Source organism: Leucoraja erinacea, chromosome 19 (assembly GCF_028641065.1).
Source record: "Leucoraja erinacea ecotype New England chromosome 19, Leri_hhj_1, whole genome shotgun sequence".
NCBI classification, from domain to species: domain Eukaryota; kingdom Metazoa; phylum Chordata; class Chondrichthyes; order Rajiformes; family Rajidae; genus Leucoraja; species Leucoraja erinaceus.
Window position 1 is genome coordinate 6,504,559 of NC_073395.1, and position 23,394 is coordinate 6,527,952.

Below are 23,394 nucleotides of genomic sequence, written 5' to 3' on the forward strand. Positions count from 1 at the left end.
ACCATTGTAGGGAGATGTAAGTGTCAAATAATGCTCCACCACTCACAAATGCTACTTTTCAGATGCATTAAGATACTTAGCTTAGTTTAGAGATACAGCATAGAAACAGGCCCATCGGCCCATCAAGTCCACGCCAGCCACTAATCACCCACCCGTACACTAGACCTATATTATCCCAATTTCGCATGTTGTGCTTGATTAATATAGGCACAAATGGATTCCATTCCTGGCAGTGGTGTCCTCACTAAGGTTCTTCAAAGAATGCAACTTGTGTACAACAATTAATTATTGTTGAGCAATTTTAATCCAAGCCCATTAATCCACGTGGTAAAGGCATCAGTTTCCAAATATTGAGATAAATCACCTTGACAAATCATTACTCAAACTCAATGAGTTTATTAGGTACTGTATGTTGACCATCACTGGCACTGTTTGAGGCATATCTTTTTAAAAAACAGAAGCACACAGAAACCAATTCCCATCTCATACTGACTGGTGCACATTGTGCAGGTAGATGCATTGTATTCAGCATAGACATTGTGGGCCAAAGGGCCTATTCTTGTGCTGCACTGTTCTATGAAACCTTAAAGTTTGTAAAGAGAGCATTTGAAAACTTGAAAAGAATTCCATTATGTATAATACTGCTATTTATTCAATTTTAATACTGTACTGATTGGAGACTTACCAACAAAAACTGTATATACATGAATTCTCATCCCTGCCAATCAAAATTTAAAAAAACTGCAATCACTTTTGATTTAAACGATACTAGAAATGATGATACCGCTGGTACAGTCAGTGTATGCTAACATGTCGAAGGGCTGATACAGTTAAGCGGGTTTCAGGCTGGGTGACTATAGTGAATGCAGAACAATATTAAAAAACGTGCAAAAACAGGTCTTCCAATGTGTAGAGCCCAGACGCAGTTCGCAGGCGTCTTCTGCAATGTAGGCTCAAGATTTGTAGCACTCGTTCACAGAACTGGTAAGGTACAAGGTGAAATGACACAGGTTTGCTCTCTGGAATTCTCACTCAAGGGTGGAGTTAGTGTAAGTGGTCAAGAAAATGCACCCTAAATTAACCTGTAATTACTTTTAACACCGTGTTTCAGACTCATATTAGAGTGCATTTTCCTGGGATTTAATACTGTATGGACAACAAGTAAACTTTTGCATGATGATTTTCTATAATAGCATTGAACAATCTTTTTTATACAGGAGACAATTTTAAGGGGCAACTTGCTCCCTCACAAAATGTACATGAACTCATCTGGTTTTTTCTCCAGAAAATGCATTAAAGAACCTTTTTTTTAAACCTCTCTTGACCCATTCTAATCTTGCTCCAATGTTGTCCTTGCTGATGATGGGTTGTGCATTGCAAAGACCCGTGGACAGGTTCTGTGGAGCTGAGGTGATGTTAAGATGCGGCTCCATTGTCCTCTGAAAGCAAGTCCTGTTTGTGAAGATTTGGGGTGAGAGTGTGGATGGAGAAAAGGCATGGCAAATGTCTCTTTGTTCTGGATTAAGTGTGTAGGAAGGAACTGCAGATGCTGATTTACACCAAAGATAGTCACAAAATGCTGGAGTAACATAGTGGCGCAGCTGTAAAGTTGCTGCCTTACAGAGCTTACAGCGTCAGAGACCCGGGTTCGATCCTGACTTTGGGTGCTGTCTATACGGAGTTTGTACGTTCTCCCTGTGACCTGCGTGGGTTTCCTCCGTTACCTTCGGTTTCCTCCCACATTACAAAGATGTACAGATTTGTAGGTTAATTGGCTTGGTATAAATGTCAATTGTCCTTAATGTGTGTAGGATAGTGTTAATGTGTGGGGATCGCTGGTCATTGTGGACTCAGTGGGCTGAAGGGCCTGTTTTCACGCTGTATCTCTAAACTAAATCAAACTCAGTGGGTCGGGCAGCAACTCTGGAGAGAAGGAATAGGTGATGTTTCGGGTTGAGACCCTTTTTCAGACGTTTCCGGTTGAGACCCGAAAAGCCATCTATTCCTTTTTCCCAAAGATGCCGCCTGACCCACAGTTACTCCAGAATTTTGTCTATCAACATTAACGATGTTTATAAAGAAGTGACCAGGAAAAAAAATATTCAAAAAGCATTTCTGTGACAGAAGTTTTAGTAAGTGTGTCAAAAAAAATGTAACTCAATGATAATCTTTTTCTTTTTGTAAATTAATTATAACACATCATATCCTTCCTTGGACAAGACTCAGGACAACAAGCATACTTTTGCACAGTAATCTTCTGTAATAGCATCAAATAACTTTTTTTCTCAAGGAGATCATTTTAAAGAGCAACTTGCTCTCTCACAGTTCCATAAACGCCATCTATTTTTTGTTTAGAAAGTGCATTTACATTTACATAGAAATGGTGACAAGCACTACTTTTAAGAGACTAATAGTTTTGTCTTGTTTGGTTTCCATTTTGTTGCATGTTCAAGAGAATAGAACCCTTAATATCCAGACACATACAAAAACATTTCAAATGCTACAGTCCACTTGAATTCAAATTGGAGTACCCCTTCCTCAGATCACTTATATAATTTGAGCTTTGGCATACAATTGCTTAATTTGCAACACTAAGGCTCAGCAAAACCTTTCAAATTAATGGACGTCGGCAGGCTTCAAATTTTCTAGTGATCTGTAGGATTATTTTTGAAATATTTATAAATAAAGTCACGAAACGTTGCATTTGATAGTTAATGATGAATAGGTAGCAAAGACTAATGAACAATCAAGATCAGTAGATCAGTAATCCACAGTAAAGTCAGTAAAATCAGCAATTTCTCATCACATTCTGCTTGAGCCTGCTGTGGACTTGCATCAGAATAAATCAGTTTGATTTCACCATTCGGCAGAATACTTACATGGTAGAAGAACGAGCTGCTTTTGTACCCCTACTGTACATATTTACATGATAACAGGATTTGAAGGCAGTAATGAGTTTGAACTATTTAATTGGACTTATTTATATTATGATATTATCGTAACCTCTTAGCGTGTTATTGTCTGACTTTCATTTATACAAGTGTATACCTTGTAGATATATTTACGGTGCCACATGCAAGTTTATTTTCTTCCTGGACTTTTTGGAGATGATTTTCTTTCCTCTCAATTTATGGGGTGACTCGATTCTGAAATCAAATATTATTCACAGTCCGAGAGATTCATCTTCCTCCCCGGACCACGGCTGTAGCTCTGCTGAACACAATTACATGGATTGGGATGTTTCTGCCTCGTTTTTGATTTTGAATTCCTTCTCTGGTCAACCGCGGGCAGGGAAGTCACCGTCTCAAAATCCCTTCTTGAGAGTTAAGAGATTAAGGTTCATCAGGAATAGCAGTAGAGTTAAGCCATTCGGCCCATCAAGTCTACTCCACCATTCAATCATGGCTGATGTATCTCTCCTAACCCCATTCTCCTGCCTTCTGCCCATAACCTCTGACACCTGTACTGATCAAGAATCATCTATCTCTGCCAGTAAAATATCCACTGACTTGGCCTCCACAGCCGTCTGTGGCAAAGAATTCCACAGATTCACCACCCTGAAATTCCAAAGATTAACCTGCTGTCTTTTGACAATGTGGATTCCTATCATTTTGTAGTGCAGCAAAACCTCCTTGTTGCATGGTTGCCGGGATTACGACTAGTTGAGGAAGCGGGTTAATTTTTAATAATTAACTGCTTCATGTGCACATGAACCTTTGGGTATCCCAAGCTAACCCGCACCTGATACACAGGTGGGGCACGAGAAGGATACCTCAGCTTTAATAAATACAATAATATAACATCAATTCTTTGCCGCTGCTTAAAGCACAAGGACATTAGACAGATTGATTTCAAATACAGAAACTAGTGGTCTCACGAAAACAAAAAACTCTTAGGTCTGTTCATTTCCACTGAAACTTCACAGAAAACAGTCTGAATGTCTGAGCTATGGACCACAGTTCTTCACAGTTCATTAATTGCCATTCTGTACATGCATCATGTACACCAATTTAAATTCACTGCTTCAACCGAGCAACCAAATACGTAGACGATATAACATCACCATAATATAAAGCTTATTTAATTGTCCAGTGTTTTCTTAAATGTTATAAGTTTGTGCTGGATAGTTTTTTCCCGACTGCTTGGTCACTGAAAGAGTTTTGGTGCAAATAGTAACAGAAGTTACTGACCAATGCAGTCTCTGTTTGTCGGATTAGTCGGGGTGAAAGGACGAGAAATAGTGAGCGTAGACATTTCATTTGAAGAAGTTTTTAAACGTTTTTTTCCCCCACACGAGATACCACACATGCTTTAGAAATCATCCTTAAGGTGGTTTTGGATTCTCAGTGTCAGCCGCTGTGTAGCTGGAGTCAACGCTCAGTCAAGAGGTGGAGGCCTCATCGCTACTGAAGTCATCATTGTCAGTGGGCGTGTCCCCCCTCGCGGCCATGCTGATTATTTTCAGCCACTGTTGCTTGTGATCGTCAGAGTCCGCGGCAAAGGTGTGGACGAACCTCGATTGTTTCAGCCTGAACACGTGCGACGCGTCCACCCCCCGTGGATTATCTTCGATCACGTAGCCGAGGAGAGGGATCGTGGCGAGTGCCTTCACGTCCTGAAGATAAAACGGCAAAATAAAATAACCTTCTGGAAAAGTATTTTTAAGTATCATTAGGCCATCCAGCCCATCATTCAATCATGGCTGATCATGGCCGCCATTCGATCATGGTTTACCCACATTTCCCTCTCAACCCCATTAGAAACATAGAAACATAGAAATTAAGTGCAGGAGTAGGCCATTCGGCCCTTCGAGCCTGCACCGCCATTCAATATGATCATGGCTGATCATCCAACTCAGTATCCCGTACCTGCCTTCTCTCCATACCCCCTGATCCCCTTAGCCACAAGGGCCACATCTAACTCCCTCTTAAATATAGCCAATGAACTGGCCTCAACTACCCTCTGTGGCAGAGAGTTCCAGAGATTCACCACTCTCTGTGTGAAAAAAAGTTCTTCTCATCTCGGTTTTAAAGGATTTCCCCTTTATCCTTAAGCTGTGACCCCTTGTCCTGGACTTCCCTAACATCGGGAACAATCTTCCTGCATCTAGCCTGTCCAACCCCTTAAGAATTTTGTAAGTTTCTATAAGATCCCCTCTCAATCTCCTAAATTCTAGAGTGTATAAACCAAGTCTATCCAGTCTTTCTTCATAAGACAGTCCTGACATCCCAGGAATCAGTCTGGTGAACCGTCTCTGCACTCCCTCTATGGCAATAATGTCCTTCTTATCCCCCAAAATCCTCCTGCCTTATCCCCCAAAATCTCTGACACCCGCACTAATCAAAAATCTGACAATCTCCACTTTAAAAATACCCAATGACCTGAACTCCACAGCCATCTGTGGCAATGGAATTCACACATTCACCACCCTCTGAATAAAGTAATTCCTCCTCATCTCCTTTCTACAGGTACGTCCTTTAATTCTGAGGCTGTGGCCTCTGGTCCTGGACGTTCCCACTGGTGGAAACATCCTCTCCACGTCCACTCTACCCAAGCCTTTCACTATTCGATAAGTTTGAATGAGGTTCGCCCTCATCCTTCTAAACTCCCGCGAGTACAAGCCATCAAACGCTCATCAAACACAAACATACTTAACGACCCAAAAATCACCAATCTAATTGATCCATGCCCTTACATTTTGGGAAATAATTGTGTTTATTGAAACTGGTAATGCAAGCAATGGGATGTCCCATGACCGAAGATGGAACACTTAGACAATAGACAATAGGTGCAGGAGTAGGCCATTCGGCCCTTCGAGCCAGCACCGCCATTCAATGTGATCATGGCTGATCATCCCCAGTCAGTACCCCGTTCCTGCCTTCTCCCCATATCCCCTGACTCCGCTATTTTTAAGAGCCCTATCTAGCTCTCTCTTGAAAGCATCCAGAGAACCTTCCTCCACCGCCCTCTGAGGCAGAGAATTCCACAAAACACTTGCCAGTCTCACCAAGTACATATATTTTGCAGGGCATCTGCCCACCTAGAATAAATTTTGCCTTAAAATCAGGATGGATAGAATCTCTGTCACAGGTCAATACTAACCTTCCATACATTGGTTTAATTCTACTTGTGGCCTTTCTAAGCAGAACAGTCACCTGTCCACACCCTTCCTCAACATTTCCCTGCCACCTGTCACCCAAAGAAACCTCTGTACTTGTATGTGTGGGTAGGTACATAATTATGCACCGTGAGACTTATTCACAGGCTTTAGCCGAAAGAGGCCTCAAAGTCAGTGTTAAGAAGTACACGGTGGCACAACTAGTAGAGCTTGTGCCTCACAGCAATAGACAGAGACCTGGGGCTCGGTCCTAACCTCAGGTGCTGTCTCTGTGGAGTTTGTATGTTCTCCCTGTAACTGTTTGGGCTTCCTCCGGGTGCTCCGGTTTCCTCCCATCTCCCCAAAGACGTGTGGATTTGTAGGTTGATTGGCGCTCTGTAAGTTGGCCCCAGTGTGTAGGGAGTGGATGCAGAAGTGGTATAACACAGAACTAGTGTGAACAGGTGATCGAGGGTTGGCATGGACTCGGTGGGCTGAAGGGCCTGCTCGCATACCATATCTCTAAACTTAAAAAAAACTAAAATCTCCAGAAGAAGCTGGCAGTGTGTATATATCCAGGTTTGCTCCCTCTCTGGTAAGTTCCCATGGTGAATCCCGTATTTTTCTTCTCCATCCCCATGCAGCCAGTGATCTTTCAGTTAAGGACAAACACTCATACCTGGGGTGCTCCATACATGTACAGAACCAAGCCCTCATTCTTAGGAATCACACACCACACTTTCTGCCAGGGTTTGGCCGGTTTCTCCAGATATTGAAGAAAATTGCAGATGATACAGTTCTCTGAGACTTCAGCAGCGTCAATCTGAAAGGCGGAATGTGAAGAGGGAGTTTAAAAAAAATCAAATTTAATTGATGAGAGCAGAAAAGTTACAGATTACATATCACAAAAAAATGACGTCACAGAGTATAAACCCTCTGCATGGGTGGAAATCCCCAGGGCAGGGGGGGGGGGGGGGGCGGGGAGGGGGCACGTCCCCTCCATGTTTTGAGAGGTGGGTGACAATCCTCCCATGTTTTGTAATCCAGATTTTGAAATTCGGTGAAAATAAAATCTATTCAAATCTCCACTTTCCGCGAGACAGTGGGGGTGGGTCTGATGATGAGACATCAGTGAGCAGGCAGTGGTGGGGGGGGGAACACATGATGATTCAGCGCGATGATTGGAGAAGGGAGTTGTCGGTCAGAGGCGGAAGTAGGGGGGTGGGACTGAGGATAGAGAGCGGTGATTGGAGGAGGGAGACGTCCTGGTGGAGCAAAGGTCATAGAGCGGAGCTTGAATTGGCCCGTTCGCGGGGCCTTTCATCGCCCAGAACGGCTTAAAATCGGCCGCTGGATCTGCCACCGCCCTGCGGTCAAATTGCTGCGTCGAGGCGATCGAGGCTCCCGATGTTGAAGCCCCCGCCGGGGGATGGAAGATCCCGCGGCCGGTTTTAAGCCGTGCCAGGCGATGAAAGGCCCCGCTAACGGGCTGATTCAGGCCCCACGATTCGGGGCGGACGAAGTTGCTGTTGTTGGAGTTCGGAATCGGTCACCAACCAGGTCAGTTCCCGATGTTATTGTCCACAGGGCCTAGGGCCGAAGCCTCCGAAGCCGTGCGTGTGCGCGGCCACCAAGAAATCGTGTCCCCCCCATGTTTTGATAGCGATTTCCGCCCCCCTGAATCTCTGGATAATTACCCGCCGTTTTGCAATTAATCTTTATTATCACTTGGACTATTGTACTTTATCACAAGTGACATTTGCTATATCTGAATACAAACCTTGTAGACCACAAGTAGGCAGGCTATTTTAGACCAAGTATTTGGCCACAATACACATGCACATGCACACACATACTGGCTCAGACACAAGATGCTTGAGTAACTCAGCGGGACAAGCAGTATCTCTGGAGAGAAGGAATGGGTGACATTTTGGGTTGAGACCCTTCTTCAGACTGAGGGTCGGGGGAGAGGGAGTCTGGAGATATGGGAGGACAAGGTGTGAAAACAACAGATCAAAGCAGACGACGATCAAGGAAATGTAAAACGGTGGTCTCGACCCGAAAGATCACGCACTCCTTCTCCCCAGAGATGCTGCCTGTCCCGCTGAGTTACTCCAGCATTTTGTGTCTGTCTGCAGTGTAAACCAGCATCTGACATTCCTTCCTACACATCCCGGCACGTTTGGCAAACGAAGGCTCGTACCTCCAGAATTCCTTTCTTCCTTTTTTCATCTTTCTCCTCACTGTCCGTTTGTCCTGTTATGATGATGTAACAGTCTTTACACACTTTGTTGGGCTTGTTGCTGTCGTAGGCAAGGTTTGCCTTGTAGTCAGAACACTTCCAACAGACAACCTAGAGGAAAGAAGTGACGCATGTTACAAATCCCTCAATTAGTCACGCGCAACTGAAAATACCACCAGGCTCAGATACCCAAGCAGATAATGCAGAGCAGCATTCCTGCCGTAGTATTGCAGCAGAGCAGAACGATGCTATCAGAGCTCTTGTTTTGCTGATAACACTTAATACGGGTCCCATCTGTTCTCAGACTGAATGTTACAAAATTCCTTGGCACTGTTTCAAAGTGCACGGAATTTATTCCCAGTGCCCCGGCTCATACATTCCCCATCAATCAAAATGACAAAACATTGAGTCATTAAATCGTTGTTCTATGTGGACATATGAACAGTGATCACAGTGGCGCAGCGGGTAGAGCTGCTGCCTCAATGCACCAAGTTAAATCCTGAGGTACACAAAATTGCTGGAGAAACTCAGCGGGTGCAGCAGCATCTATGGAGCGAAGGAAATAGGCGACGTTTCGGGCCGAAACCCTTCTTCAGACTGATGGGGGGTGGGGGGGGGGGGAGAAGGAAGGAAAAGGGGAGGAGGAGGAGCCCGAGGGTGGGCGGATGGGAGGAGACAGCTAGAGGGTTAAGGAAGGGGAGGAGACAGCAATTTTGCTAGCCCTTGCTGTCTCCTCCCCTTCCTTCCTACCTGCATTTGGCCCGTATTTCTCCAAACCCGTCCTATCCATGTACATGTCTAAATGTTCCTTAAACAAAACTAAAGTTTGCTGGAGACACGAGGATGTTAAGGGCCTGTCCCACTTGCATGCGATTGCATGCGTTTGGCGCGACCAAACGGAAGCAGAGTTTGTGCTAAGTACACGCTAAGTTCGCTCTAAGTTGGCGCGTGACGTAATTTGCGTCATACTTACCAATCAGCTGGGCAGGAGGCGGGCCGACTGAATTTGGGCGTCGCACGGCGTGACGTCATCACGCAATGCCACGCCGGGCAGTGACGTCATCACGCAACGCCACGCGCTAGGCGTACGCCATCAAGACGCTGCGTACGACATAAAGACGCTGCGTACACCCGCAATGCACCTGCGGGTCGACAGGCCGTTGGTGCGCGTAATATTTGGACAGTGCGGGATTTTCGGAGCCCTGCGCGATGTCGGGGACAACCCCGCACAACTCCATACGCCTCCGCGCTTCGAAGTGGGACCGGCCCTGCGCGGTCCATATGCCTCAAGCGACCACGTTTGGTCGTGCAAGACGCATGCAATCGCATGCAAGTGGGACAGGCCCTTTAGTATACAGTGCTGGAGGAACTCAGCGAGCCTGACAGCACCTGTGGAGGGAAACGATAGAGGATGGTTCGGGTTAGGGAGCTTCCCTGGTGAGTTTGCTACTTACACATCCACACGCTCGACAGTGGTGCCTTCGCCGGGTCAGAGCGTTGAAGGGCTCTTTACATTTCATGCACAAAGTGACCTCATTGTCGCGAATCCACCTCGGTGCCCTCATCCCCAACTCTGCCGTCTTGAAGCATTAAAGAAATAAAATAAAACACTCGGGACCAATGAAGAAACATGGCAGTTATACAGCTAATAAACTAAATATTGCTTATAAAATGAGCGTGTCTGAAAACGCAGAGCGGCACGGTGGCACAGCGGTAGAGTTACTGCCTTACAGCGTCAGAGACCCAGTTTCAATGTACAGAGAGCACCCATAGTCAGTATTGAACCTGGTTCACTGTTTATTTGTTTGTTTGTTTGTTCTCCCCATGACCACGTTTTCTCCGGGTGCTCCGGTTTCCTCCCACACTCCAAGGACAAACAGGGTTGTAGGTTAATTGGCTTGGGTAAAAATTGTAAATTGTCCCTAGTGTGTAGGATAGTGCCAGTGTACAGGGATCGCTGGTCGGCATGGACTCAGTGGGCCGAAGGGCCTGTTGCCACACTGTATCTCTAAAGTCTAAAACTCTATGCTATTCAATGCCAGGGGTTATGTAGTGAAGGCAGGAGAATGGGGTTTGGAGGGAAAGATGGATGAGCTATGATTGAAATTTGGAGTAGACGATGGGCCGAATGGCCTAATTCTTCTCCTATCACTTTTAGACATTCGAATCGTTCCTGGGTCTGTGAAGTTTTAAGGCAGTAGCTCTACTGCTGCGCCACTGTGCCATGTCAAGGGTCATGGGCGGAAGGCAGGAGAATGGGGTTGAGAGGGAAAGATAGATCAGCCATGATCAGGCTGAGTAGACTTGATGGGCCGAACGGCCTGATTCTGTTCCTAGAACGTATAAATAATTCGAACATGCACTTCCTGCACAGTGCAACATCTGCTTCACAACATTTCAAGTTACATTCTCATCGTGCAAAACTAAGTCTTCGTTGTACAACTTATTAAAATAGCAAAGCATGAAAACTGAGATTTAGTATTATTATAAAAACATCTTAAATATCACTTATCTAATAAAGAATCAGAATATTCTCAGAGTCAGGAGGAGGAAGTTTCATTAAAAATGTGTTCCTCATTGAGTATTTTATCAGCTTTACTGCAGAAATCAAAATGACATTAATGACCGGGTATTTACAAAACATCATGGAACTTACTGAAACCTCAGGGCCATGGTCTTCCCCTTCTTTAGCTATCGCAGATCTGAAAGTTTCATTCTTCTGTTTAAAGTCATGTATTGTATATTTCAGAGCCTGCATCATCAAACCCAAGGAGAATAGTATCAAACAGACGACACCAAGATATGCAAGTCAAACACTGCGGGTTCTCAATGTCTTTGTGGTTGAATAAGGCAGATCATCTGGCTCAAATGAGTGTAGGACAAACTGCCCAGGATAATACTAGACAGTGTATGGTTCCTTTTTCATTAGTACTATATTTAATAGATACTTCACTCTTTTCACCAGTGGAGCAAATATGCACATATAAGTGACCACATAACAATAATCCCATGGTCAGTGTTACGCCAATATTGATTTGCATTTTATTGTGCATGCGCACACACTATATCTTACAACTACATATATATATATCTTAATGATGTAGTTATTAGTATATATATATGTATATTTATAGCTGGAGTAACTCAACGGGTAAGGCAGCATCTCTGGAGAAAAAGGATAGGTGATGCTTTGGGCCGGGACCCTTCTTCAGAAACGTCACCCATTCTTTTTCTCTAGGGATGCTGCCTGACCCGTTGAGTTACTTCAGCACTTTGTGTCTATTTTTGGCATAAACCAGCATCTGCAGTTCTTTGTTGTTATATATTTGACATCTTGGCAGAATGGCCTAAAGGAACTGTCCCACTTTCACAACCTAATTCACGACCTTTTTTACTCGTGGACATTTTTCCATCAGGCAAGAAAAACGCCCCGACCTACTTGATGCCACGAGTACCTACGACTAGCAACACGGCCTGCTACGACCTACCTATAACCTACCTACGACCTTGCGACGACCCTGCTGCGAATACGAGTCAAGGGCAAACTGGGCAGAGGTCGTGAGAGTGGGACAGGCCCTTAATTCTGCTCCTAGCACTTGCAGCTAAAACGTACATTTGAAAGATTTGCGTCATTCTTTCCTTCAGATCAGTATCAAAATGTCAAGTTGGAAGATATCAATAGCAATACATTTTGTCTTTACCTTTATCCATTCTTCCTTGTCCTGATCAGAGCTGAAACAAAACAAAAACGTGATCAGAATGCTCGCTGCTGAGTAAATGTTTGCTCATTGCGGCAAAAGTAACAAAATTGTGAACAAATTCCCTTTCATTTTGTGGCAAAAAGTCTGCCCAGACTTGGCAATAATGTGGCCGTTGTGTATATCTACCAAACATCTGCCTGAATGTCTTGTGCTGCTTCCTGTCATGGGGGTTGTTGACAATTTATATTTGAACATGTTGTTAATATAATGTATCGATTACAAGCTAATTTTACTTATTCCCATCCGTACAAAATTTGGCATTGATCCACTATTTAATTAAAATTCTACAGAATACATCATAAAATTGCACTCAACATCTATCATGAAAGATGCCATTTTCCTCTGAAAATACATTGCTCCCTTTACCTAGTTTTGCTCATATTTATAAAAACATTAAATAAAATCATTTGTGTTGGATCTCAGTAATGAAAATATTAAAATAATACATTTAATAAAATATTTTTTGTTGGATTCCAGTAATGAAAATATTAAATAATACATTTTAATAGTGTTAAAATATTAAACAATATTAAATCACACAATATTGTTAAATTGCATTAAATATTTTTTAACACAAAGTAAAAGTAACATCTTCTGTGTTAAAATGCAACAAAGATTATACAGAAATTTCTGAATGAATGGTCAATATTGGCTCATTAATTGAGCAGAATCAGTAAGAATATACAAAGCCACCAATTAACTACAGCTGAAATTAAAATAGAAACTACAAACTGTAGACGCTGAAAATCTGAAAGTAAAACTGAGAACAGACAGAATCTCTGGAGAAAAGGAATAGTTGACGTTTTAGGTCGAGTCCATTCATCATCTCTGGAGAACGTGGATAGGTGGCGTTTCTGGTCGGGACACCTATCCACGCTCTCCAAAGATGCTGCCTGACCAGCTGAGATACTCCAGCACTTTGGGTCCTTTCGTGTATTACAGTCTGAAGAAGGGTCTCGACCCGAAACCTCACCTATTCCTTTTCTCCAGAGATGCTGCCTGACCCGCTGAGGTACTCCAGCTTTGTGTGTCTATCTTGGTTTAAACCAGCAGCTGCAGTTCCTTGCTACACATCTTCAAATTAACTTTGATTCTCTTTCCAGAGATGCTTTGTGGGTTTTTGATTGATTGATACAGCATGGAAACAGGCCCCAAGCATGTTGACCATTGGGCACACACTCACACTAGTTCTGTTATCCCACTTTCAAATCCACACCCGACGCACTCAGGACAATTTTTACAGAGGCCTAATTAACCTACAATCCCACACGTCTTTGGGATATGTGAGAAAACCGTAGAATCCGGAAGAAATACAGGGAGAACTTGCCAACTCCACACCGACAGCACTCGAGGTTAGGATTGAACCTGAGCTTCTGGAGCTCTTGAAGCTGTGCAGCCTCTACTGCGACCTGATGAGTGTTTCCAATATTTTCTATTTCTACTTATGATATAGATTTAAGAGAGAGTTAGACAGAGCTCTAGGGACTAGTGGAGTCAGGGGATATGGGGAGAAGGCAGGCACGGGTTATTGATAGGGGACGATCAGCCATGATCACAATGAATGGCGGTGCTGGCTCAGTGGGCCGAATGGCCTCCTCCTGCACCTATTTTCTATGTTTTTATGTTTCTATGATAAAATGTATCTGTGCAGTCCAATGTTGGAGAAGATAGAAAATGCACGTTAGAGTTCCTGGTCTCAATTATTATTGCACTAGTTCTCCAGGCAACAGTCAATTTACTCTTCCTGTTGAATTAGTTTGAGGAGCTCTGGAAATAAGGACAAATCTGTTTTAAACCAGCAGGTGGAGCTAGCTGATCATTGTATCTGAAGAAAAAATACTAACTGCTGGAGGAACTGAGCGAGCAAGGCTGCATCTGTGAAAGGAAATAGAATCATAAATTCATACAGCGTTGGCACAGGCCCTTCGGCCTAACATACCCAAACCGACCAACATGCCCCATCTGCAATAGTCCCACCTGCCTGCGTTTGGCCGACATCCCTCTAAACCTCTCCTATCCTTGGACCTATCTAAATGCTTCTTTAACATTGCCACAGTACTTGCCTCAACTACCTGCTCTGGCAGCTCGTTCCATACACCCACCACCCTTTGTGTAAAAAAAGTTACCCCTCAGGCTCCTGTTAAATCTTTCCCCTCTCACCTTAAACACATGTCCTCTAGTTCTTGATTCCCCTACTCTGGACAAAAGGCTGTGTAGTTACCCAGTCTAATCCTCTCATGATGTTGTATACCTTTATACGATCACCCCCTCATCCTCCTGCGCTCCAAGAAATAGAGTCCTAGCCTGCTCAACGCCCCATGGCTCAGGCCCTCAAGTCCTGGCAACATCCTTGTTAATCTTCTATGCATCCTTTCCAGTTTGAAAATGGATGGACAATGCTTCTGGTCAGGACCTTTCTTCGGGCTGATTGAGTTAAGGGGAGATAGCTGGTAGAAAAAATTGAGGTGGAGGGGGGAGGCAAGAATTGGCAAGTGATAGGTGGATCCAGGTAAAAACACATTGACTGACTGACGAATCTGGTGGGTGAGAATCCCCTGTTCCCCCTGCTCATCCCACAAGGTCACAGGGAGCTCCACACAGACAACATCTAAGGTCAGGGTCAAACCTGCATCTCTGGTGTTGGTTTTCAGTTTAGTTTTGAGATGCAGCGTGGAAACAGGCCCTTCGGTCCACCGAGTCCATGCCAACCCATGATTGCCCATACACTAGTTCTATCCTACACACTAGGCCTCTGGGCACTGTAAGGCAGCAACTCTACCACTGTGCCACTGCACCACCCATCTAGGTTTGATAAGCAATCTTGTTTTGCTAAGAAAAATATGAAAAACAGCAATTGATCAAGTGTTGCTGCTTAGCGGCACTCCAATTAAAAAAATAACACAGGAAACTAAATACACACAGGACTTCCACTTGTTCTAACACATCAAACCTACAGTTCCAGGTGTTTGAGAAAGAACTGCAGATGCTGGAAAACCCGAAGGTAGACACCTATTTCCTTCGTTCCATAGATGCTGCCTCACCCGCTGAGTTTCACCAGCATTTTTGTCTACTTTACAGTTCCAGGTTATCAGACTTAACAAAGGAAGGGACATGCTGAGCAGTAAGAAATGAGATATAATTATCCCGTCAGACTTTGATATCTCAGCAAAAACAATAAACTAAAATTAATGAGCCATGTGCTTCCTTATCTGTGTGGAATATATTAAACTCTCCTAGCAATCACCCTCAATTTACTACGCAGACAATAAAAAGTATAGTACTCACTTGGCAACAATTCATTTCAATACGTAATGAAAGCAAGCACTCGTAAAACATTCAAGATACTGGCGATCAGTCTCAAAACCTATTTGAAACGTATTCTGCTCCTCATTTTTAAGTGGAACGGAGGATGTTCCCATTTGTGACACATGCTACCAGCTCAATTAAGCAGATTGAAATAAAAGTGAAGTTTTGTTTGCTTCCTCCCACAACTGCAGTAATATGGCTCGATGTTAATCTGCTGTATCAGATGCAAAATGTTCCCTGCGCCCACCTCAACCAAGATTGCAGCCTCATGGCTGGACCACTGAATGACTGAAAAATTCAGAGAAGTACAATGTGCAATGGATTGTGCTGTTTAGTTTAAGTTTTAGATGGTCGGCTGTGACTTGAGTCCACACTGACCATCAATCACCCGAGTTCTATGTTTTGCATCTTCTGCTGGAATTTTTCCAGGGACCAATTAACCTACACAGCTGCACGTCTCTGGGATGTGGGAGGAAACCGGAGCACTTGTAAGAAACCCATGCGGTCACAGAGAGAACGTGCAAACTCCACACAGACAGCAGCCAAAGTCAAAATCGAATCAGGGTCTCTGGTGCTGTGAGGCTGGGGCTCTACCAGATGCAAAATAAGTAAGGTGTGTACTGTAGACAATTAAAATAATTAGTGATGATGAAATGACTGCGCTATGTATTGAGTATGGTTTCACAGTTCATGCAATACTTCAAAACACGTGCCCAGCCTTATCAGACCCACCTACAATGCGCTGGCACATCGAGGGGGTGTCCTCAGGATGTTTAGACAGAGGTACTGGTTACAAGTGTAACTGAATGAAAATATACCACAGCTCTTCAAAAGGACCGGCCAAGGAACATAACAACATGGGATTGTCTAAGAAAGAACTGCAGATGCTGGAAAAATCAAAGGCAGACAAAAATGCTGGAGAAACTCAGCGGGTGAGGCAGCATCTATGGAGGGAAGGAATGGGTGACGCTTCGGGTCGAGACCCTTCTTCAAACTGATGTCGGGGGGGGGGGGGGGGGGGGGGGGAAAGAAAGGAAGATGCGGAGACAGTAGGCTGTAGGAGAGCTGGGAAGGAGGAGAGGAATGAGATAGTCTGATCGTTCATCTCCCAATAGGAGCACAACGTGCCATGTTGGAAGGGCACACGAGAACAACTATTCCACTAACTGAATCTAATCATTCCCACTCCCTTGATCCTTCTCCGCCGTCCTCTAAATTAATTTCCCCCCAAAGTGCATATCCAATTCCATTTTGAAAGCCCAGACTCTGCATCTTCTACCGCTGCAGACAGCAAGTTCCAGATCATAATGAAAAAACAGAGAAAAAATTATATATTCTCACCTCCCCAGATGCATTTTACTCTCCAGTCAGAAGCAATGTGGAATAATCAGTGTTTAGCAAGTGCTTTCATTCCTACTTGCAGTTCCAATGCACCAAAATCCAACAATGTAATGTAAAACGATCTTCATTACATTATGCTGAAACAAAGAACTGCAGATGTTGGTTTACACCAAAGAAAGACACAAAGTGCTGGAGTAACTCAATGGGTCAGGCAGCATCTCTGGAGTCAAAGGACCAATGACGTTCCGGGTCGGGTCTCTTCTTCACACTCAACTTGAGTCTGAAGAAACGTCCTGACCTGAAATGTCACATGTCCTTTTTCTCCAGAGATGCCGCCTGACAGTTCTTTGTTTCGTCAGCATAATGTAATGAAGATCGTTTTACATCTGTGAATAATCACAAAAGGCGAGTTTCATCTTACCTGGCCTGCAACTCCAGTGTTCGTTCTTTTCCAGAGACCTGGAATGTGTTGGGATAGTCTTTGTTATGAGTCTCAATTACCTAAATATCAAGAAGCACAAATAAAATAGGTTTGGGTGACATAAGTAAAAAGATGTTGGTTATTTGTGGTTCACTTTTTGAGGAGAATTTAATACAGCTTGAGAGAATCTACAATTGGATATAGAAACCCTTCTAAAGAAGTGTCCCGACCCAAAACATCACCTAGCATTGTTCTTCAGGGTTGCCCCCTAACCCGCTGAGTTATGCCCCTGTCCCACTTAGGAAACCTGAACGGAAACCTCTGGAGACTTTGCGCCCCATCCAAGGTTTCTGTGTGGTTCCCGGAGGTTTCAGGTGGTTGCCAGAGGTTGCAGGTAGTGGAAGCAGGTAGGGAGACTGACAAAAACCTCCGGGAACCTCCGCGAACCGCACGGAAACCTTGGGTGGGGCGCAAAGTCTCCAGAGGTTTCCGTTCAGGTTTCCTAAGTGGGACAGGGGCATTACTCCAACATTTTGTGTCTTTCCTACAATTGGATCATATTGTCATAAGTGACAGGAGCAGAATTAGGCCATTCGGTCCATCAAGTCTACTCCGCCATTCAATCATGGCTGATCTCTCTCTCCCTCCTAACCACATTCTCCTGCCTTCTCCTTATAACCTCCGACACCCGTACTAATCAGGAATCTATCTAACTCTGCCCTAATAATATCCACTGACTTGGCCTCCACAGCCTTCTGTGGCAGAATTCCACAGATTCACCACCCTTGGACTAAAGACATTTCTCCTCATCTCCTTCCTAAAAGAACGTCCTCTAATTCTGAGGCTATGACCTCTAGTCCTAGATATGATTGTACTGCTCAATCTTTGGTCTCTGACTTGAACGGATCAGCCCACAACCAAATGCTGCATACGTTACTTACTGTGCAATAGATTTATGCCGGTTTAGATTTACGTTTGGATGGTCAACATGAACTCGGCCCACTGAGGCCACACTGACCCTCGGCCACTCGTTCACACTAGTTCTATGTTATCTCACTTTTGCATCCACCCTCTACACACTAGGGGCAATTTACAGAGGCCAATTAACCTACAAACGCACACAGGGACAGTGTGCAAACTCCACACAGACAGCTCCCGAGGTCAGGATCGAACTCTGGTCTCTGGTGCTGTGAGGCAGCAGCTCTACAGAGAATTTCTACTCTACCCCAGTGCCCAGGTCAAGACCAACATTAATTGCCACTAGAAAAATGTCAACTGAGTGACAGGCACTTTCTGGTTTACTCAGAACTTGCTAGCTTTCCAATGAAATGAGTTGTTTGCTGGTACAGATGGGACTTCCTCAGGTGCAGGGCTGTGTGATGAGGCTTGGTACAGCCACTGTAAAGATTCTGTGGGGGTAGTTTAAGGCCATTAAACCTCCAGGGTTTAAGGCCAACTAACGACGGCACACTAAGCAGTTGGAACGGTTACAGAGTCACAGTGATACAGTGTGGAAACAGGCCCTTCGGCCCGACTTGTCCACACCGGCTAACATGTTCCCACCTGCACTAGTCCCACCTGCCTGTATTTGGCCCATATCCCTCCAAACCTGTCCTATCCACGTACATGCCTGGTTGTTTCTTGATCGTTCCTGGCTCAACTATCTCATCTGGCAGCTGGTTCCATGCTCCCACCACCCTTAGTGTGAAGAAGGGCCTCGACCCGAAACTTCACCCATTCCTTCTCTCCAGAGATGCTGCCTGTCCCGCTGAGTTGCTCAGCATTTTGTGCCTATCTTCGGTGTAAACCAGCATCTGCAGTTCATTCCTATGCCCTTTGTGTGAAACCACCACCCTTCGCTCTCATGGAGTGTGTGTGGAGAGAAAAACCACTGTTGTGATGATACTGCGTGAATCCTGCAGGCGAATGGGTGGCACAGTGAACGCTGTGTGTGAATGCACTGTAACACGTATTTGCCAAAGTCATGAACAAAGTCTAAAGTGGGAAACAACTCGACCAACCTTCATGCCTTCAATACCAATTTTGGTTCGGACAGAATATCTTGTGAATACCAAACTGAACTTTGGAACACAGTACAGCAACATATTGTTCAACTGTGGGCAAAAGAAACAAGAAAGGAATGGTTAATTACTATCCATCTCCAGAGTAACTTCGTGTGAATCCTGGGGACAGTCTAAACATTTTAGCTGCAATTTCATGCCGTTGCCTTATTTAAAAAAAAAACAATTAAATAACACACTCAGAGGGTGGAACTCACTGAGTGAAAGAGGTGGCCGAATGGACATTGCGTTATAAAGTTGCTTTTTCTCTCGGATAAGTTAATATCTAATGGATTACAACATTTTTCTATTTTGAGCATGAATACAGCACTGTTTGTTCTTGTTGAAGGTCGGCAATTGTGCAGGGTTCATTCTGAGCACTTTGCAGCATTGTCCAGGCTATTGAAGGGGATGGGGGGAGGGGGTGGGAAATAACACTCATGTATGGAACAAGCTGTCAAAGGAGGTAGTTGAGGCAGGGATAATAACAGCATTAAAAAGACAATTGCTGTAGTAATGAACTGCAGATGCTGATTTACACTAAAGATAGATGCAAAATGCTGGAGTGACTCAGCGGGTCCGGCAGCATCTCTGGGGAAAAGGAATAGGTGACGTTTCAGGTCTGGGCAAGTCTGAAGAAAGGTAAAAGATAGTTGGGCAGGTACATGAAAATGAAAAGTTGACAGGGTTATGGGCCAAACATGGACAACGGGTGTAGCTTAGATGGGGCATCATGGATGAGTTGGGCCGAAGGGCCTGTTTCTCTGCTGTTTGACTCATAGACTGATTTCAGGAAGTAAACGACCAGTGGGCAATGTACACACTAGTGTTCAGCAACTGGGTTAATAAAAAGAGAAGCACCCACTGCCTGCTGCAGAAATATACTGTTTGACTTGAATGAATTTCTCAACCATTACGTCACTAAATCTGCAGTGAATATAGGCTGGAGGGTAAAGACTATGGAGATTAAAAGAAGGCCGAGCTCTCCCCAAAGACATTCCTTTCCACCGACACCGATATCCAAAACTCAAGAGACCGCACCCACTTCTCTAATGATGATGGCGGACGCCATTTAGCATGTGCCTGAATGTCTGAAAGGTGTTTCTGTCAGAGAGCATTCCTTAATGAGGGTGCAACGTCCATGTTTTATTCTCGCCTATGGCAATGCTGGTAGGTTGTGTGAGTGCAAAGAGTTCCATGAAAGCAAAACATTGTAAGACTGTAAATAACTAACCCGCCATGACTTCCAAATGAACACGTTCCAATGACAAAATAATTTCCCAGAAATTGTTGAACTAGCTACCAGTTATGTTTCTACATATTCAGACATTCATGTGAATTTAGATGGTCGTTTAATTCTTATATTACTTTATATGAGCCATTGCTAATGCAAGGATCTCAACACTGAGATTAGGGGTGGCACGGTGGTGCAGCAGTAGCAGTAGCAGTAGCCTCACAGCACCAGAGACCCGGGTTCAATCCTGACTACGGGTGCTGTCTGTACGGAGTTTGCACGTTCTCCCTGGGTGCTCCAGTTTCCTCCTCACTCCAAAGACGTATAGGTTTGTTGATTATTTGGCTTTGGTAAAAATGGTAAATTGTCCCCAGTGTGTGCAGGATGGTGCTGGTGTACAGGGGTCAGTGGTCAGTGCAGGCTCGGTGGGCCGAAGAGTCAGTTTCCACACACTAGTTCTTGGTTCTTGGTTTCCTGGTCCTCCAAAATATTCCAAATTGAATTTAAACTGGAGGTGGTGGAGGGAGGACTTAAGCCAGAAAGGGTTATTGGGAAGAAAGAGCTACTTTAAATTTAGTTGCATCTGGTTGGGTAACTATAGTAGGGTGGAGGTTATTCCATGATTATTCCACACTATCTCCAAACAAGACTAGACTAGAATGTGTAATATCAGATTGCATGGCATTTTAGTACTGGTTCCATTTGAAATGCAAACCACAATGAAATTCCACAATTTGCCCGTTTGAAGATGAGCGTTTGAGTTATAACACCAGCATAATGAAGAGCTGGAATTTGCACTGTGAATAATGATAAGGCTGTCAGCACTCAGTTAGAATAGAGAGAATCTGACAGAGGCTTTGGTTCGATGTGAAAGTCCTGCAACTCCTGTCAGAGATTGTACCAGCACCCGACAAGGAGCTCTCCGGCATTCCTTGCATCAAACATGCCAATGAAAGGACTGCAATTTGTGTACTTAAGATTCTTGTCTCATGTTTTGTGTGAGAAACGGCTGAATAAAATTAGAGCCCGTGCATATGGGCTCAAATGTAATTATGTAGCTACTGTCAATTACTGCTCAACAATCTTTGAATTGAATTGAAAGAGAGCATGGAAACAGGCCCTTCAGCCCACTGAGTCCATGCCGACCATCGATCATCTGTTTGCCCTAGATCTATGTTATTCACTAGGTTCATTTTAAGATACTGTTATTTGTTTTTAAATCTCTGAATGGGCTCGCCCCGCCTTACCTCTCTGAGCTGCTCCACCCATACGCTCCTGCCCGGTCCCTCAGGTCAGCTGGTCAGCTGCTCCTGGAGGTACCGAGGTCTAGTCGGAGGCTCAGAGGGGATAGAGCCTTCTCTGTTGCTGCTCCGGCACTCTGGAACACCCTGCCGTTGCACATCAGACAGGCCCCCTCACTGTCCATCTTCAAATCCAGTGTTAAAACGCATTTGTACTCCCTGGCTTTTGACCATGCCTGAGGCTTTGCTTTTGTTTGTGGTGTTTTTGATGTTTCTTTATTTTACATGTCTTTTCCTACTATTTCTTTTGATTGTTATTTTTGGTGTGTATTAACTTTTTTGATGATTAGTGATGTACAGCACTTTGTTGCAGCTATGTGTGTTTTTAAAGTGCTCTATAAATAAAATTATTATTATTATTATTATTATTATTATTATTATTCCACTTTCACTCCTCTCCTGATAAACTTGGGGTAGTTTACAGAGGCCAATTGTGGGAGGAAGCTGGAGCACCCTGAGGAAACCCGCACGGTCACAGGGAGAACGTGCAAACTCCACACAGACAGCAGCCAAGGTCAGCATCAAACCTGCGTCTCAGGCAACGTGACACACCAGCTACACCATCATCATAGTGAAAAAATCATCTCGCAAATTAAATCAATGCTTGAAAGATTATTTTCCATCCTTATCTTTTTCTATCTGATCTCCCTCAATATTTCTCAATCGTTATTTCATTGTCGGAGCATGATCTCAACGTGGCTATCAATTGTAAATGCAGGCTTGGATTCTGCGGGCCAGTGAATTGTTTCAATACCAAGACGCAAGGAACTGCAGATGCTGGAATCTTGAGCAAAACACAAAGAGTTGGAGTAACTCAGCGGACCAGGCAGCATCCCCGGAGAACATGGATAGGTGACCCTTCTTTGTGGGGAATGCTGTCCGACCCGCCACGTTACTCCAGCACTTTGTGTCTTTTTTGGTAAACCAGCATCTGCAGTTCCTTTCCCCCCCAAAATCATCTCACAGGCTGAGAATGCAGGAAGTAAGATCCCATTGCAAAGCCACAAATAAAGCCCTCACTGACTTTTGCCAGGTATCCATAATGTCACCAGTACTTACCAAGAAAAGATATCTTTCCTGTGATGAAGTGTTGCGAGCAGCCAGCTTTTGGATTTGTCCCTCTTTTATTAATTCATTTGAAGGATTTACTATATCCTCCTCTTCACCTCCTAGCATTTCGTACACGTCGATTAATTTCTTCATCTTTTCCTAAGTGCAAACAAAATATATTGATTATATCGAGTCTGAAGAAGTGTCTCTACCCGAAACGTCACCCGTTCCTTCTTTCCAGAGATGCTGCCTAATCCCGCTGAGTTACTCCAGCATTTTGTGCCTGTCTTGGTGTTTACAAACCTGTGGTGCTGCTGCTGCTGCTGTAAGTAAGAATGTCATTGTTCTGCTCGGGTACATATGACAACAAAACACTCTTGAATATTTATGACCCATGTTCTTAATTGCAAACTATTGGGGGAAAAAAAAGGTACATTCCCTTCCATTTAAAATCATCTTATGTCCTGCTTCAGTTCACCAAATGTGAACATTCATTGGAACGCCCCCTGTTCTGATGTCATGGCCAAGTGTGTTTTATAATGGGTTCACCAATTCTTCACATTTACTGCAGTAGTGGAACT

At 44.1% G+C, this 23,394-nt stretch overlaps 1 protein-coding gene across 3 annotated transcripts in view; it reads right to left on the reverse strand.

The window, feature by feature from the left end:
• Positions 1–376: 376 nt before the first annotated feature.
• The window catches only part of fgd4a (FYVE, RhoGEF and PH domain containing 4a), a 158,297-nt gene continuing 135,279 nt past the window's right edge, over positions 377–23,394 (reverse strand). For all 3 annotated transcript variants that reach the window (XM_055650178.1, XM_055650179.1, XM_055650180.1), the window contains exons 10-18: positions 22,823–22,972; positions 19,190–19,282; positions 17,169–17,248; positions 12,041–12,071; positions 10,996–11,091; positions 9,794–9,919; positions 8,301–8,450; positions 6,777–6,920; positions 377–4,615 (exon numbers count right to left, since the gene is read on the reverse strand). In XM_055650178.1, coding sequence (XP_055506153.1) covers positions 4,382–4,615; positions 6,777–6,920; positions 8,301–8,450; positions 9,794–9,919; positions 10,996–11,091; positions 12,041–12,071; positions 17,169–17,248; positions 19,190–19,282; positions 22,823–22,972 — 1,104 coding nt within the window. In that variant the 3' untranslated portion in view covers positions 377–4,381. The remainder of the gene's footprint in view (positions 4,616–6,776; positions 6,921–8,300; positions 8,451–9,793; positions 9,920–10,995; positions 11,092–12,040; positions 12,072–17,168; positions 17,249–19,189; positions 19,283–22,822; positions 22,973–23,394) is intronic.